At 38.7% G+C, this 19,106-nt stretch overlaps 1 protein-coding gene across 1 annotated transcript in view; it reads left to right on the top strand.

The window, feature by feature from the left end:
- Positions 1-3,322: 3,322 nt before the first annotated feature.
- Positions 3,323-19,106, top strand: part of AKAP7 (A-kinase anchoring protein 7) — a 70,092-nt gene continuing 54,308 nt past the window's right edge. Inside the window, 6 exon segments of the mRNA XM_065734028.1 lie at positions 3,323-3,401; positions 3,404-3,673; positions 5,383-5,538; positions 6,503-6,648; positions 9,745-9,881; positions 13,660-13,820. Coding sequence (XP_065590100.1) covers positions 3,323-3,401; positions 3,404-3,673; positions 5,383-5,538; positions 6,503-6,648; positions 9,745-9,881; positions 13,660-13,820 — 949 coding nt within the window.

Below are 19,106 nucleotides of genomic sequence, written 5' to 3'. Positions count from 1 at the left end.
GATAGATGAGCATGGAGGGAGATGAGAGCAAGAAACACAACAGATAGACAGCTGAGATTCAAGATTTTTCAGTTCAGTCAGTAAAAATACATATTTCCCCCACCCACATTTGGAATATTATGCATTTTGGATCCAGAACTGCATTCTTTACTTGCCTAAGACTCCCAGTAAAGTGTCTTCTGCTCAAGGAATGCAGGATCTAGTGTCAGAGCTGCATGACTTCCGCATGGCTTTTGGCAGTATTTACTGCATTTAAAATCAAGCTTCTAAAATGGTGGGCAGTGTCTTCTTTTTTAGATTAAACACTTTCCCTCCACACACTTCTCTTAAGTTTCTATTTCAGTCAGAAAATAAGAGCAACTCCAGAGAGACAGAAACTTCAGATCAAACTTAACCTGACCTCCGCAGCTAAAAAGTCCACCAGATTTATTTAAGGCTCTAAAAAGAGAAATGTGGTTTTATTTCAGTGTACACATCTGTGGAGGTTTCCTAACAAACTGAATGGTGCCTTCACTTTGCAGACTGCCAGTAATGGTCTCCATTACACAAAACCTTCTGCACGAATCTGAATGGTACATGTGAAGAATAAGAGAAAAAAGATTGTAGCCATCAAAATTGTTCATTTTCTGTTTTATAGCTACATTTGTGTGTGTGTAAGCATTTAAGAAGATGATTGTAAATCATGAATTAGTAGAACTATTCCATCATATTATTTGTATTATGGTTACCCTGAATTTTTGAGACTAAATGTGTGTATATCTAATTGCTTGATGGAATTTGTACTTCTGAGACAGGCAAATAAGTGAATTGCTTCTATTGACCTGACACAGGAGCAACACAGAGAAAACTGGCAATTCTGTTGCAGAATGAGTTTACTCAGATGACTTCTGATGGATTTTTTTTTTTTTTTTTTTTTTTGTGCTGAGGAGTGAAAGAAACATTAGATTAGGAAAGCATATCCTGAACCCTCTGCTTCAAGTACATAAACGGAAACATGAAAACTAGTCAATGAGATATAATGCACAGGACAAATGGTTCAGCAACTGACAACTGTATTTTTTTCAGGGAACAAGGGCTGAAGAAAGAACAAGGATGACTGGAACTGCTACCTTAGCAACTGGTAGCTCCTTCACAGGTGCTATGAGCCTTACTCTGCATCCCCACTCAATTCCTCATCCCTGAAGGAATGAAATTTATAAATGAACTGAAATTAATGTAGTAGAACTCTGAAAGAGATCTGTAAGATATGTATGTGCTTGTGAGGTTAGGCATGTCCTAAGCCAGCCTCTCCACCCTCAGTACGACTCATACTAATACTGCTAAGTCTCAGTTCTCTCAGAGGTATCTTCTTCCATTTCCATTAAGGGGTATATGCCTTCCTGCAAATATGGCCCTGTGTCATTTCAGTCTGGTTCAGAGAAGCAAAATTAGATGAATAGGGTGGGAAGATGTGAAGGCAAATACAACACCGTAATCTTTGTCTGATTGAAGTTGTAAAGAAATTTTGTATAAAATTAAATCCAAATTAAATCAGCAGTGGCTGCAGCAAAGCCTTGTTTCATATCAGTTGCATCCTCCCACCATATCACAATAGCCAAAGCTTCCCCTATAGTCATGTTGTCCTCCCATTACGATATCCTCAACTCCCTCCCACATCTTTCAATACTTAGGCCTCCCTGAAATGCATTTTGTTCTTCTCCCTTTATTTCCAAATCTCCCACAAGTAAACCATGTCCTGAATACTCACAGCTCCCACATCTCTCTTGTTTGTCTAAGATAAGAGAGAATACATGTTGATAAAAAGTGCTGTGACCTATAATCTAACACGATGACCAGTACTCATGGCCAGCTGCCACTGTTTTAGGGAAAAATCTACACACAGCACTTGTTTTCTTTCAGGAGCTAAATCAATCTCTTTTCTCTCAGATCACTCATTTTTTAGGAAAGGTGTGGGAATACCGTGCTTCTGAATTCTCTTACTCTCTACTAAAATTGATTTAAATGATGGATTAGGATGCAGCCAGGTGAGAGACAAACAGGCACTAGCAGTGTGGCTGTATACACAGATCCATTTGTAGAGCTCTTTGCTTCCTCTTTCTGCTAGCATCACTCAGCTGACACATGAGTTCTGATTTTCTCTCCTCAAAGGGACAACTGTGCCACTGTGATGTTAATCAGAAACTCTCCCTAATAAAGACAAGGCCACAGAAAACTGATAAAGCTTTGGCATTAGCCCAAACCTAAACATTTGCAACAACGCACATACTGGCTTGCATCAGATGGGCACCAGGTCAGTGACAACTACGTAACTTTTGTGGTATTTAGGCAGGCGTGACTATTGAATAGAAATACTTTTAGGTTCACCAAAATGCATTGTTGCAAATTGTTATGAGGACTGCTAAATACTCACTTATCTAGTATCGCTTTAGATTCCTCTGTCAACCGTACAAACTGTAATTTGTTTCTAGAGGTTTCTTGATGAAGAATTCAGCAAATCACCTTGTGAATTGTCTGGGAGCTGCTTCCAATCAAACACTGTGTTTTACATTCACATTTCTACGAATACATTTAATTAAAAAAAAAAAATCTTCTTATTTGATCCGTAACCCCACGGAATTGAATTTTTATTTTAAGTATTTCACTCATCAGTGCTAAACAGGCCAGAAAGAGGTGACCATGTTTTGCATGAGTCTTCTTACAACAGCTGATAAGTCAGATGAAACACACAGTAGGAAACACTGCCAGCAGCCTTATGCTCAGGCTTCCCTGATTTCCCAACACTCAGATTTGTGTCACATTCAGCCTGTGGTTTCTAAAAAACTATGCAGATGTAATGAAAATATTGTGTGAAAGACACTAAGGGCAAACACAGCATGAAATGGGTTGAAACAGTTGTGAAGCATTTGCAAACAGATTCTATACCCCCTGAAGGAAAGCTACAGATGAGCATCGTACAGAAACTCATGCCATTTTCACGGGTCTCTCAGCTTCCAACCTGTAGCTGTGCTGCTTCTTTCCACTAATGGTCATCAGTTTATTTATATATATATATATATATTTCCCCCCCTCCTCCTCACACGCTCCCTTTAAAAGTGAAAGTAAGAATCCACGCCGCCATATACACAATCAGCCCCTTCAGATCCTGTCTGTATGCACAGACAGATCTGCAAAAACACAAGGCAGGATTTCATTTGGCTTCACCCACAGAACACAGCGCCAGAGCTTTATTTCCAAGGGGCACAAAGTCTTTATTTAAGCAGGAAAATAGAGTCCTGTATTCCTCCCTCAGAGGAGCAGCCACCCCCACGCACCCCAGACGCCGATGACTCGGAGCAGCCCCGGCTCCGCCCGCCTCCCGCCATGCCCCGCGCCGGGGCCTGAAGTCCCGCGCCTGCGGCCTCGCGTCCCTCTATTGTCGGGCCGGACGGCGCTGCTTCCGTTCCCGGCTCCGTGCCGTTCGGCGGGCAGTCTCGCTCGTCCCGCCCGGACATGCAGTGTGTGCTGCGCCGGCTGCTCCCCGCGCTCTGCTCGGTGCGGCCGGCGGCCCTCCTCGCCCAGCGGCCCCTGCTCGCCCCGCGGTCCGGTCCCATGGCGCTGCGGCCGGCGGCGACGGCGGCAGGAACGGAGGGCGGCGAGGAGCGCTCCTTCGCGGGCAGCCCGACTCCGGAGCACGGTGCGGGGACCGGGACCTGCGGGGCCGGGCTGCGGGAGGGCGGGCGCGAGGACCTGGGGATGTTGGGCTCTGAGCATGAGCTGACAGTGTGCCCAGGTGGCCAAGAAGGTCAATGGAGTCCTGGCTTGTAGCTGAAATAGCTTTGCCTGCAGGAACCGGGAGGAGACTGTCCCCCTGTACTCAGCTCTGGTGAGGCTGCATCTCAAGAACTGCATTCAGTTTTGGACCCCTCGCTGCAAGGAAGACGAAGCCCTGCAGCATGTCCAGAGGGGATCAGCAAAGCTGGTTAGGGGACTGCAGCGCAAGTCTTATGAAGGGAACTGGGATTGTTCAGTCCACAGAAGACAGAGCTCGAGGGAGACCTTGAAAGGGACCTCATGGATCAAGTTCCAACACTCCTAAGTTGTCCACTTCTAGATCAAGTACAGGATCAGGTTGTCCAGGGTAACATCCAGTCTGGCCTTAAACACTTCCAGGGTTGAGGCACCCAGAACCTCTCTGGGCAACCTGCTCTAGCATGTCACCACTCTCTCCATGAAGAACTTCCCCCAGTGTCTAATCTAAATCTCCCCTGCTTTGGTTTAAGACCAAAAGACCTTTGTCCGATCACTATTTACTTCTTATTGTAAGAAGTTGATTTCCTTCATGTTTATAAATTCCCTTTAAATATTGGAAGGCCACAATGAAGTTGCACTGCAGCCTGCTGCAGCTCAGCACATGCTATGTGCGTGCCTACAGGGCAGAAGGCAAGCATAATCTGCAATACACACACCCCAGATTTACGTGTCAGACCACAACCACATAGCGACCTACGCCTCCCTACTTTAGGCTGGAGTTACAATGTAATCAGGATGTTCTTTTGTTTATCATCCCAATAGCCCTGACTGGCTCTGTACTGCTGATTTTACACATGTAGCATAGCTTTGCATGCCACAATACCATAACATGTGCTTTTGCTGCCAGTTTTTCCCCTTGGGCCAGATTTGGACTACCTGCAATGGTCACAAGAGAAGCTTTTGAAGTGTGTTGTCTGTCATAATAAGTTGTCCTGGGATAAATTACAATTTTGACACAAGGCTTCTTCCACTACAGTAATAACATTGTGAAGCTGTCCCAAGAGAGTACTCCTGGATGTCTGTTTATGTGTACATTCTCTGTTGCTAGAGGAGGTACTGATTTTTGATTTCTTAAGGTGTAGTTTAATACACATATTGCACTGCGTGGGGGATGGAGGACTGAAATAATCATCTAATTCCTGCATGATGTAGTCAGCTGAGAACTCAGCTGAGAACTCTTTTTCATGTGAATTTGTAGAATTCCTTTTCTGCTCTTTCATGCCTCATTTCCAGCGTGTTTACATTGGAAATAATTTACTAGTGTTTATCTGCACTGAATTTCACATGTCATTACTGTTATCCAGTGTGAGCTTTACATGACATATGAAGACTTGTATTGTTTTATTCTTGGTCATAAGCTGTTAAATGTAGAAGACTGAACTATCTTTTTATGCTATTTCACAGGAAGTGTTGAAGTATTTTTGCTGATATGTTGTCACGGAAGAAGAGTAGCATTCTTAAAGCAGATCTATGTCATTATTTATTTGCTGAGAAGCAGAGAGATGTATGCTTTGAATATTACTTATGTATAATGTCATGTAGTTGTTTATATCGAAAACTCAGACCCAGTGTGTTATTTTAAATTTATTACAGATGTGCTGGAGAACATGCAGCTCAAGAAGAAAATCGCTAAAGGGAATAAAAAAAGGAAGCAAGAGGAAAAAAAGCAGTGTCCTCCTGCTGATGCTGTAGATTCTCTGATGGCAGAAATGCCATTTGCCCACACAGATATTGAAGATGAATTTGCTAGTAAGTGTATTTAAATGGAAATAGCGTAAAAGCATAGACACATTCTGCACAGAGTTCCTGATCCTGTCTGTTGGAGTGCACAGGTAGGCTGGGCATGTGAAGTAGAGTCTCCATGCAAAAAGAACCAGGTTCAGGGGTTTATTAGTCCTCAGTCCTGCAGATACTTGAGCATGTTAAAAATTTGTTTCTTGATTAATTGCTGCAGTGAGCTGCACGATGATGATGTCTCGTATACATCTGTTCACATTACTGTATACGAGCTGCTGAAGTGATGGCTTTTATCAGCTGCCTTCCAGATGTGTATTCCTAGCATGTAGCTAGAAGTGCACTTGTTATTGGACAGTGGAGAGGGGCTGAAAACAAAATAAGCTGTGAGAAAAGTAATTCGTAGCACACAGAAAAACTGAGGATATGCACTTTTATTTATTTAGTAAGGTTGGAAGAGGTCTTTGAGAAAGGAAGAGGGACTAGACTTAAATTTTCTTTTGGCTGGGTTTGGTCTGTGAACTATATAGGTTGGCCACTCCTTGTCTACCACAACTTTCTCCTTCAATAAGCCTGCATGTCATGTTTTGTACTGTAAAATGCATTACATGGGGAATTTGCTCTGAAGTCATGTCCGTGTTCAGTTGTGGACAGTTGCCAGCCTAGTCCACTGCAGCAGCTTGGCTAAATGAAGAACAGCAGTAGTTTGGAAGCCATCTGTGTATATTAACAGCTTATAAACACTGCCTAGATGTACAGACTTTTAGTTCAAGTATGGTACTGCACTTGTGTGGCTATGTTATGGAGGCTGGAGTAGAGTCCCAGTCAGACAGTTTAGTGCTTGGGCAGATTAGATGCCTGGGAAGATGTGCTCCAGCCAGCTGACTGAAGCAATAGTAAGGATTATTAGACATGATATTAAGTGTATCTTTGTTCTGATTTGTTTATATGCTGAAAGTATTTTCTTTTTTCTTTGCAGCGCATACAGCCTCTGGCATAAATACGGAAAAGAAAAGGAAAAGGAGTACTGGAAAGGAAATTCCAGAAGGCAGTGAGAGAAAGAAGAAGAAGAAAAAACAATATCAGCCAAATTATTTCATTTCTCTTCCAATTACTAATCCAGAGGTGATATTCTTTAGTACAGCAATTCAATATAACTAGAATTACTTCAACAGTTGCATGTGTTCATAAGTAGAGCGGTGTTTGAGCTTGAGCAAGCTTATTTTTTCAGGTATTTTTAGAACCTTAGCAGCCTATTCAATCAGTTAACTTCTTTAACAAACATCTTTGTGAATAAAATTACTCATCTGGGAAAGACTAGAGAAAAGTTATCTTTTTATTCTGTCTTATGGAATTCACATTATTTTGATCAAAACTGCCTTAATTTCTCCCTCTCCACTGTTTCATTGTCATTCACATGGAGTAAGGAAGAGAGACATTTCCTTTGATAGGAAAAACACTGCAGTAATTCTAGCTCTCCTCATACAATCCATTTTAAATTTGGATCTGTTGCTGTTTTAACTTTACATTTTGTATTTCTAAAAGTTTCCTGTAAAATTTATCATCTTATTTAAAAGCTGTTGTTTTAGTGAGATGCTGTTGAAATGAATTCAAGAAGCGCAGTGAAGTCTTGGAAACTTATTTTCCTGTAATTAGCACACGTTTAACCTAACAATAACCTAGTTCTTAGGTGAATTTTAACTCATTCTGCATCTGTACTACCTGTTTTCAGTGAAAGTCAAAGACAGAGAGAATCTGGAATGAAAATAATGTAAGCTAGGTTTGAAAATTACAGTGCGGTCTTTGATTCTTCAGAAAATGTTATGTGAAGAAGAGATGGCAGAAACTCTCCCTTTTCAGGACGATTTTAGGATAGCCTAACACTACTGTCGCTGATCTTTTTTTGCCATCTTGCACTGAAATATCTTCTTGTCTCTTCCATGACTTAACAACAACAATTAATGTAGGAGTTACATAATCTGATAATTGAGAATTACTGCTCACAGTTGTTACATTGAGTTGATGACTGAGTGGAAAAATCTTAACTAAACTCACTTCTTTGTTAATATGCTGTGTATTTGTTCTTTCATTTACAGAGGTAATGGGACAAATACATTACGTCTCAGAGCATTTAGGAATTCCAAGACTGCTAGAAAGTTTTGTTAACATTTGCATCAGATGTGGAGTTATTATGGAAGTAGAAAATACATGTTGGAATTTGCATAGGCAACAGTAGCCAAAATTCAGACTTAAGACATCTGGTTTCTTAATAGCCAGCAGGGATCTGGTAATTACTAGTAGTATTTCAGTTAGCAATTAGAGGTCTTCCTTTTGTAAGATCTGATTTTATTCTAGTGAAGTGTTTTAGGCATAATTGCTCTTTCTTCATATTTTATATAGTTTTTTGAGCTTTACACAAGGAACCATGTTGTATTAAGGGATGTTTCTTAATTTCACTTAATGAACTGTTCCTCTCAGAAGTTAAACATTTTCCTTGCTTTCACTTTAATTACATTTCAAGACTTCAGAAGTAATATGTGACATCTCTTTAACTCAGGGAATCTTGAGTTAATGAAATTGTCAGCGTGATATGATAGCTAAAGGGGGGAGGTGGTGGTAGTCCAGGGGGTCAGGATGTAAGCAGGAAAGGACTGGGAAGCACTACTCAGAAAACAGTATAGGTGAGGCAGGGTGAGGTGTTGGCTACTAATATGAATGCTGAATAATGCTGATCTTCAGAGCTAGGGTAGGGTTTGATGGCTATGATTACATGGCTCCAGACCTTTTGTATGTATTCTGAGTAGTTTGGATGCTTACATGTATCCCTTCCCTTTCACTGACAGCTGCAAAGCTGTAAGTTACATTTAGAAGCAGTAGTTGAAAATAATGAAAAAATGAATGAAATAGTAATTGTTATGATAACATCATTTCACTTTTGAGGCTTTTTTCTTTACTGGAATAACTATTTTTGCTTTAGTTTAAAAGCATAATTATGCAGTCAATACTTTGTAACTATCAGGGATTGTGCTTAGCAGTTTCTTCTTTAAATATGGCTTAAATTTCTCCTGTATCTGAGACTACAATAAATGTGTCAAATAGCCAGGATAAGTTCTGACAGATGAAGGGAAGTGGTCTTCTTACAACATGATTTATAATCAAAGTTTTGGTGTGATTTTCTTCATGTGTGCTACGGTACTAAAAACACTTCTGGTTTTGTAGATTCTGTATCACTTTTTTCTGGCTTTTAACTTCCTTTGTCCTTTGCTGCTCTCCCTAGAGTTGATACCATTCAGTTATAATTCTTTACTGTGTGGTGCTTTAGATACTAATTCTTTACTGTGTGGTGCTCTAAATACTTAAATATAGATACTACTAGATGTATTAGGTTAAATTCCTGCATGGCAAAACCCATCTTAACAACATGGGTCAGAAAAGTGCTGCTTGCTCCCATTACATTTCAGGAATGTATATGTTCATTATAATTAAAAGTGTAAATATATACAGCTATTTTTAGCTTAATAGCTACTTCTGCTCATATAAAAGTCAATATATATAGTATGTTTGTTAAGTATTCACCAGTGAGTTTCAAGTAAAGATCACATTGATGTTTTCTATGTGCTTCTTTTAGACCATGTACACCAAAGCTGATTTGTCTTTGCTTCCTGCGGTTTAAAGAAGTAACTCATTTTGTCAGTCAGTCAGATGTAAACTGTACTTTCTTTTGGACAGGAAGATCAGAATTGTGAATTGGGTATCTCCACCCAAAAAAATAAAAAAAGGGAAAATTCTCTGCTTTAAATGTGCCTGATCTCAATCCTCCAAAGACCGCTAACACTTTTCAGGTGCTTGTCTGTAAGTAGCAGATAACATGCTCAACAAACAGTGGAGGAATTCACTAAAGAAGCCCCTGGTCTGGGCTGCTGTCAGCATACAACCACACAATCGTAAGCTGTTCTAGGAATTTCTCATCTTGGGGAACCTAGCTCCTGTTCAGGCGTGTTGGGAAGTGTCCAGTTCTCTGTCAATCTCTGCATTTGTATTTGCTTTGAGTTTACTCAGATCAGCTAGTACTGCTTTGTTACAGAACAAAAAAACTCCTTCTGCAAGAATGGTTTCTACGTAAACATTTGACTTCAGTTTGTGTACTTTCTTATTCATGTGCATTATGAGATGCAGTAATCATAATGGCTAACTGTTTTTTCTGTGTCTCTGTCTCCCCAGATTACTGGCAGCATTCGGGCTGTCCAAGATGCAATAATACAGAAGGATGACAGGCTTTCCAAAGCAATGGTACACTGTGGCTCGTTGCACGTCACTATGTTAGTGATGCATTTATCCAGCAAAGAAGAAATTAGCATGTAGGTATTTTGGAAAAGTAGTTTTGCAAAAAGACCAGAAGGAATAACTGATGCTTTTCGTAAGCCCTGAATTATTGGGGTTACTGAATATTTACTTGATGTTGCTCTTTAATTGCTAATCTTAGTATTAGCTATTTCATACCATACTTAATGGTATGTCATGAGTTGTGCCCAAAGTACACTCTTCTTGCATGTTTCACAACATATGCTGAACTTGCATGCAAAAATCTCATGTTTGGTAAAGCAGTCATTTCAAAACTGTGTTTTGGTTGTAGGGGACATTAAACAGATTAACGGAGGGACTTTCAGATTTTCAGAGGTCAGTAAATATTGTAGGCCAAGTTAGTAATTGTCAATGAAAGATGTAATGAAATAAGTCTTAGCTGCAAGATACTGTCTCATGCAGTTAATTTTTTATGCCTCTAAGTGCCTCCAAAGTGCACTCATGCTTAAAGAGGTGTTTATATTGCCTCATATTGCTTCAGGGAAATAGCTGAGCATTTGATCATACAGAAGTCACTGCATAATACACATGCTTTTCTACAACTTTTATGCCATGTATATAAATGTTATATGTGACTTTCCTGTATAAAAATGAAATTTTTTGGTTTGGTGGCATTTGCTCTTTATCACATGCTGTATAACTTTCAGACAAGCCTACATCAAGGTACAAGTTCAGTGTTAGTGTGAAGTTCTTCATGTGAATAAAACTCAGATCTGTACAGCTGTAATTTACAAATGTTTAGGATAGTAGGTTGTGTGTCTAGCTATAATTGTGATTTGAATTCAAAACCCTGTGTTTCACAGTCCTGCTCTGCACAGACTTTCTTGTCAGTTTCTATATAGATGTGGTATCTAGTAGCTTACATATGCTATCTCTATATATTCACACTGTAATTGTAAAATAAGATTGCTGACAACTGATGTTAATTAAAATGTTGATAAATAGCCTGCTGGCATTATACAAACATCTGGGAATCCTTCAGTGTTTACACATCAATTTTGTGAGTTGCTCATGAATCAAAATTCATTATGTTCTTGTATAAATTCTTTCTGTTAAAGAAAAGCCCCACGATTTCCATCTCCCCGAGAGGAGTTCTTTCAAGGGGCTTCTATCATCTGTGTATCTTTAGTGGTCTTAACAGACATGCAGTCCATACACTGAATTATCTAGATCAACAATTAACAAGAGCAGTGAGACATATGGCAATTCAATTACTAAGTAGTGTGTCTAATAAGTGTGTGGCAAATCACTTTTATCCCCAAAAGGTTTTGCTTTTAAAGTACAGATGGCTCAAAAGGAAGTAAAAATTCAGTGCAGAGAATGTTAGCAAGAAGTGGAAAGTACTTTGGCTGAAAACAACACTTAAAAATAATGAGATACCAGTGTGTCTAAAGCAGTTGCCCTGCTTGTGGGTAACACTTGCCTCTATGTTCTTACCTTTCCTCCTGTGAGCTATGAATTTGTCAGCTTCCTCCTTCAACGCTCTGAAAAGAAAGAAGTGGATAGTCAGGAGCTGAAAGGAAGGTATTCTACATCTGCTGGGCTCCTCTTTCCATGTTCCTTTTGTCTCCAGGAGCAAACACGCTTCCTCTGGTTGATGAGGGAACTATGGTGGCACGTGAGAATTGGTGAAAAGAGGCAGAACAAGGTTATTATTCAAGGGATTTGAGTATGAACTTTTTAAAAAGGGAGTGTGAGAGGTTATTTCGAAGGCAAATATGCCTTATCATTAATAATTAATTTTTTTACAATCCTAACCTGTGTATCAAAACAAATATTGCCAAATTCAGTATCCTTAGCCACACCTTGAGCTCCTCTCAGCTCTTGTTGTCTGATGGCCACCTGGGCACGTGCTTATGGAGTTCTTTTCTGCCTCTCCCAGCAGAACTCCACAGTCCAGGAGCACAGGAGCTGTCTTCTAGTCAGCAGCAGCATCCCCAGGGATTCTCCCCTTTCCTGGCCAGGTGCTTCCTGCAGCTATCTAGCTCAGCTGTCCTCAGGTATTCTAGGTTGTGTTTTCTATTATATGGGATTCTAATTTTTTCTTATAACTGATGTTTACTTTTTAATAATCTGTGAGAACCTGAAGACTGAAAAGTTGCATTTTCCTTTCATCGCCAGTTTTTGATGCCACGTTAATGGAAAGAAATCAAGATCCAGACTGGCAAAAGAACCTGCCTGTAATGTTGAGTGACAGTAATTCCTCAAAAAAAAAACCCTGCAACTAGTGATCTAGGCATCTGAGAGTTCACAAATTCATAAGTTTGGATCTAAAAGTTATTCAGATATCTACACTATTATCATATAGTGCCTCTTTCTATACAGAAATGAAATGTTTTGAATGCTATTTGGAGTCCAAACATGTGATAAGACTGTTCTAAACATAATATGCAGCTGAGCTGAAGCTCTTTGTACTGTCTTTTAGTACATTTAGCTTTTGCCATGGAAATAGAAGATCTGTATTTTAAGCCTCTCTTTGTAAGGGATTCCAGACCTGCAGTGTGCATAGGAGCTTTCTAACAGGCTGCAATCTGGCCTTCATAAATGCACTTTACATCACTTCTAAGACTGTATAAAATCAAGAATGTGAGAATTAAAATAACGTAAAGAAAGCATGTAAGAGTTTTGACAGCACTCCCTATATCAATCAAGGATTTCTTTTTGTCATGTAATCAAGTAATTTTCTTAACCCGGCCTTGGTTCCAGTTAACTGTGTGGTTCTCATCAGTACTCCATATTACTAAGCACATTGGAAAAGCATGTAGAGATGTTTGTATATGTATGTACAAGCATAAAAAATACAAGCACGTCAGAAATCACACTGATGCCTTTCATCCAGTTGCTATAAAAAGAGTAAAATAAACTCTTGAGTTTTTATCCTATTACTGCCATCTAGAGCTTAAAAAGCCAGCATTGCTTTAGTGAAAGCTTCCAATTCTAGAACTAAAGAGCATGTGAGAGATCTTTAGAAGACATTAAGAACATAGGGTTCTTCTCAGTCCTGTATAATTTCAAAACAAGTGCAGTTCAAAACAAATATTTCATGTTCCCATGTGTGTACCTAATAGGGCTAATTGAAGTGATGAGAAGATTCTGAGGGTTGGTGCTGTTACCCTAAACTGCATGTGGATTATTTGTGCATGCTACTTCTGTCTTTGAAAGCACTGATTTTGGTGGTACTTATTTTCCTGTCAGTTCTAATGAGCTTAATAGGAATTTCCATATAGTTTTATCACTATTTTCCTAGAAAATGTCACTATAATGTTTATAGTTGAATAAAATTTTATAAAATTAATATATTTTTAATAAAATTAATAAAAGAGTTTACAATTTTAAGTAACATTCTGTAGCAACTTTGAAGGAAGCAGAATCTTAGCGTCCCACTCAGATATCAGAGCACGAACAAAAGTAAATCACTTTAAGAATAGAAAACCAGATGCTTCTGAATAAGCATCTTAAATGTGATGCAGGGTGTGATAGAGACACTGTCATCTTAGTATCTGGTCATTCTGATGAATTCTTTTCAGGAATTACATCTGCTGCTAAGTCTGCCTTACTGTTTCTACAGTTGTACAGCAGCGTGTGTGAACCAGTTTGGCATTATTAAATAGTGAGAATACTGACTGCACTGATAACAAGTAGCACAAAGTACCTGAGTAAATAGTAAATCAATATTAAAAATGCTTTTGAGATTTTTGTATAGAGAGATTAATAATATATAAGCAATACTAAAATATTTGCCTTTGACATACACATTTTCTTTCCTCTTCACAGAGCAGTTGGTGCTCTTTCTGACAGCAAGGATTTTGTAGAAGATCTCCTAAAAGGAAAAACAGTGGATTTGTCTTTTCAAGGAATTGATCATTTCAAAAATGAAGTTGGATTTGTGCAGTTGGCAGAAAATGATCATACAGCTGTGCTTACGGAAATAGCAGGTACAACTTGTGAATATAATCTTAAGTGCTTTGAAAACTTCTGACATCCTTATGAAGTGAGTCTTACCTAGATCATAGTGGAGCACAAATATGAGTAGGTTGGTGCTAATTTAGTCAACGTTAATTTACCTTTGACAGCTGCTACACTTACATGATTGATTTCCCAACATATTTGAAAAGGATTTTAATGACAGTGCTGTTCTCTGAGATCATTTTACTTAGCATATATAAAAAGCACAGCACAAGTTTATAGATGGATATAAAGATTCTACCTTATTTAGCTTCAAACACTTGTGTGTTTTTGCTCAGCTGATATCCGCTTTATCTGACTTGCAAGGTCGCTTAGCTCTCTTTAGTGTTCATGCTGAACAGAGTGCTGAGAGATGGTGGCATTTTTTCCTCTTCCATGGTCTGGGACTCTTCAGCTGTTGTGTTTCCTCTGTGTAATATGTATCACTCTTATTTCTCACTATGCTCTTGCATACAACTGCATGTACACACACACACACATAACTGTATACATATTTTTATATGTTTATATAGGTATAAATGTAAAGTCAAATCTAGACCTTCTCTCCACCTCTGGAGGATAAAGGGAAGTAAGAAGAATGTGATTAATCTGCCAGGGAAATCAAATGAGAGTCCATGCTGCTTAGCCTGAGAGTTTTTTTGGAGCACTTGTGTAACCAGTCTGTGGCTTGTTCGGTCTTAATTATCTTTGTTTAGCAATTATGAAATTACTGAGAAATGTTGCAGGTGCCTGCTGTTACACATGTGTACCTGCATGTGCAGTTCAAGAGTGTGTCTTGGTTAACAGTGGAGCTAAGGCCACTGTCCTTGTCAGTCACGTGAAATGCATCCCAAGTAGAGTTCTCAAGTCAGCAGGAACATACAAATTAAAAGTCACAGAACTGTCAAGTAAGAAAGAACAGACAGTATCTAGATCAAAACAACATAGAGTGAAAGGTTTTTACTGCTTACAAGGCTATACTTAGACTATGTTGTTTACAGATACTAGATAAAAATTCTCAGCAAACATTAGTCTCTGTAATTAATCAGTGTCCTTTAAAATTATCCCTGGAATTCCAGCTATTCCCTGAAAAGACTCTTTAAAAGAGTTCTTCAGTACTGATGAATTATCTTTTGTGCTCTGAGGAATGTCATTTCGCACCATTTTTTTTAATGATGCAACAACCCAAATGGGACATTTTGCAGAACAGCAAAGTCTGCTGCTGTCACACCATCCCTTGTGTAGTCCAGTACAGGGAAAAAATGGAGAAAGTCTTCATTAATGCAGTGCTTTCTGTAGCAACTTGTTAACTTCATTTCTTATGCACCTTAACAAAATGCTTAAGTTTTGTTTGTTTGTTTGTTTTTTGTTTTTTTTCCATCACATCCACAAATACAGAAAAAAGTTAAAATATCTCTCATCAGCATTAAGGCTCTCTCACAGTCAGTGATTCACTGACACAAACTTTTATTTGAATGATAAAATGATAAATGATAAAATAGCTCTCTTGTTATCATAGAACTGAGTTCTGTTGTGTCCTGGCACATTTTTGAGTTTTGAATATTTAGAACACAATCTCTTGAATTAAATCAGAGTGTATTTCACATATTTTCTAAATTTGTTTAATTACAGTTTTGTGATCTTGGTTTTATTTCATTTTTATTTAGCTGTACTTCCAAGGTCTGAAATATAAAAAGAAATCCTGTCTCTGCTTATCGACAGAATTTATAACAGGAATGCTTTTTTTGTGGATGTTTTCCTACATTTTCTTGACTGATATCTTTTGTTAGAGTGTGCCCTCTCTTCAGAACATGTTCTTTCTCTCTCTAGTATGGTCATTGTATTCCAGTCATAATTACTGACCTTCAGCTGGTATCGTGTCCATTGAAAAGAATGAACGAGCATTTTACTTGTACTATTTTAACTTCTAGAACTAATTATAGTACCTTTCATCACTTTGGTCGTGTTGGATGCTTCATTTAACAAATTGCTCAGGCCCAAAGGTTAAGTTTTCAAAGTGCCTTTTGATGCTCACGTTGTCAGCAAAATGAGTTGAATTAAAATGTTCACATTATTTATCTATGGTTATTTTCTCAGTATGGTGAAGATATATTTTGGTGCACTGCTCCACTCAGGTACCATGTAATACTTTCTGGACTCTACTTGAAACCATAAATGCAAGCTCTAATGCAAAGAGGTAAAGTAGCAGATGTATATTAGGAGAAATTGACCATTGAGTTTTTCTTTAATAAATTTCATATATTAATTCAAAAATAGGCTGTATGTCAAAAATATGCCTAGTATTCCTGCTCTGTGGATAGTTTCCTGAATATACGATTTAGGAAGACAGTAAGAGAAAATACTGGGAACTCTCTTCTGCTGCACTTCTGTGAATCAGGACCTGCACAAAGCATGCTTCTGGCTCCTTATTTATTCTGTTGTGAGGCCACATATGTTTGATGTAAGTCAATTTTTGGAAATGTATTTTTGCATTTTTGAGAGTTGTACTCTTTTCAAATGCAGCTTGTCTGTAATATAACTTCTGTCCCTGGAAATCAGGGTCAAGAGAGGTCATCCTCCCCCTCTACTCTGCCCTGGTGAGGCCTCACCTGTAGTACTGTGTCCAGTTCTGGCTCCCCAGTACAAAAAAGACAGGGATCTTTCTCGAAAGAATCCAGCGGAGGGCTACAAAGATGATAAAGGACATAGAGCATCTCCCTTATGAGGAAAGGCTGAGAGACCTGGGTCTGTTCAGCTTTGAAAAAAGAAGACTGAGGAGGTCTGATCCATGTCTGTAAATATCTTAAGGAGCGGGAGGCAAAGGGACAAGGCTGAAGTCTTCTCTGCAGTGTGTGGTGACAGGACGAGGGGAAATGGCCACAAACTGATGCACAGGAAGTTCTGCACAAATGTACATGGGAACTTCTTCACAGTGCAGTGACGGAGCAGTGGCACAGCTGCACAGAGAGGTGGTGGAGTCTCCTTCTCCGGGGACGTTCAAGACCCGCCTGGACGCCTACCTGTGCAACCTGGGCTAGGGAGCTGCTTTGGCATGGCATCTAGTTTCAACCCCCTGCCATAGTTGGCCCTTTCATCATCTGTGGAAGTTATCCTCAGCAGACTCCATGCTCTCGATGCCATTGTCTGTGTCACTGTCTGTCTCTGTCATTGTCTGTGGTTCGTCCTGGTTGTAGATAGTTTCTGCTGTACTCTCACAGTGAATTCCGACTTCAACTGTTATTCTGTGGTTTTGAGGATGTTGAAAGAGGAATATCAGTAACATAATAGAAAATGTATTAAATTCACATTAGCTTTCTGTAAGACACTACTTAGTTCTACAAATAATGTGGAAATTGGATACTGATAACATCTGTATATATTGAAGTACTGTAATGGTAAATTCCACGTCAAGTAACACTAATGTGAGACAAAAGTTAAAAGCAGAGCTAATGTCAATCTTTTGTCTGTTGTGATTTCCTACCTATTCCCTAGCAGTCCTTTGACAGACATTAGTATCACATAATTACCTGTGAGAAATAACACTATTTGTTTTTAAGTATTAACGGAGAACTGTGAGAAGTATTTTAATCCTTCTTTAGAAATCCTTAGCTAAAAACTAAGTAAGCACAGTGATTTTAAAAAAGTTTTCATTTCTTGTACTTTGTTATGTCATGGAATATTTGAAGTACTAGGTGAATTTGGAAAATATAACATTATTTAACATAGATTTTGATCATTATATTAAGAATACTGTTCAAAACCGATACAAGTGAATGAGTGAATCCTGTTTTTTATGCCCTTAGGGTTTGTAGTTTTGGTTTTATGGGTGAATGATTCCAGTTGCATTCTTGTCACCAGAGGGAGCCTGGATTCCATGAACAAGCATTACTCATGTTTCTGCAGCTGACTGTTTCACTTGCTTTTGATCCTCTGTTTTTTAGAGAAAAGTTGAATTATTGGATTTAATATTTTAATGTAAATGGAATGTTTTAAAATATTTTAATGTAATTACACTAGGAAAATGTGTAGTATGCCTAACTCCTCTAACTGTAGTTTGCTAAAAATGACATTTAGTCTAATTTCTCTAAGCTGGTTTTCATATCTGTCACCACTAGAGAGAGAAATGGAGAGCAAGTCACAGCCTTTCTGTTTCTCTAAGTGCATTACAGCTTTACTCAAGCATAAGATGGCATTACAACCATGCCAAAGCAGACTTGACTCCCTGTTGTGCTGTGGGATTCTGCAATCACACAGTGAATTCAGCTGTGATTAAATTAACCTTTTTTTCCTTTGGCAGGTAATTTTAACCTTTACAATTTGCCAGTGTAGCTTACTGAAATACCACATGACTGTCAGCAGGGAGGGCAGGAGTGGTGGCTGACTTGGGGCTAGAGAGAAGCCTCTTTAAGAATTATGTAACCACATATTTGTCATCCCTCTTAGGGTGAATTATGTTGCCCTGACTTCAGAGAGCCTAAAGAAATATTTCCATTCAGTTAATTTAGTTCACTTTACTTCCAGATGGCTGAAGCTAAGACAAATACGTTTTGCCTCTTGTCAATTATTTTTAAGTCACATTGTATGATGAGAAAATCATGAACTCAAAACTGTTGTAGTTTTTCATTAAAGTAACTGAGTTGTAAAAAGCAAACAGAAAGCTGCTGCCCCAAATCCCTGAGAACTCTATTGAAGATATACTGGTGTGGTAGGTTAGATTTTCTTCTAGTCCATGCATCTATGTTAGTTATTGTTCCTATGAATGTGTGTACTTCAGATCATAAATATTTTCACAAACTCATAGGAGGTAAACAAGCAAAAAACAACAAAACAGAATACATCTGGAACGTTGTCAGTCTGTGTAGAAACTTGGCTCATGCACACCACAAAGAAAAGCATGCTCTAATGTTCAAAGTAACTGGCAGTTTGTTTTTTTCTTAAAAATGTAATCTGTATCAGCCAATACATACATACTTCATCATGTGAATGAATACAGCCATCAGGAAAAAAACACAGTGGTTTGGCTGATTTCATTACAAAAGCCAAGACACCTACCTGGTAGTACACTTGAGCATTGTTCATGCCTTTTGATACGATGTAGTTTTCTACATGCAACCTTTTCTGATGCTTTTGCTGCATGCTGGTTTTCATTCCAGGCCCTTTGAGTAGACAAATGCTGACAAAAGAGGCATACTTTTGAGTGAAAATAAACAATTACCATTAAGACCTAGTTTAGCACTAGATAATTTTAGGAGTTTGTACTGCAGTAGGTAATAGTT

The sequence above is a fragment of the Cyrtonyx montezumae genome, unplaced genomic scaffold, assembly GCF_038088225.1.
Source record: "Cyrtonyx montezumae isolate F1298 unplaced genomic scaffold, pur_monq_1.0 scaffold_0, whole genome shotgun sequence".
Lineage (NCBI taxonomy): Eukaryota > Metazoa > Chordata > Aves > Galliformes > Odontophoridae > Cyrtonyx > Cyrtonyx montezumae.
This window is presented reverse-complemented; position numbering and strand designations above follow the sequence as displayed.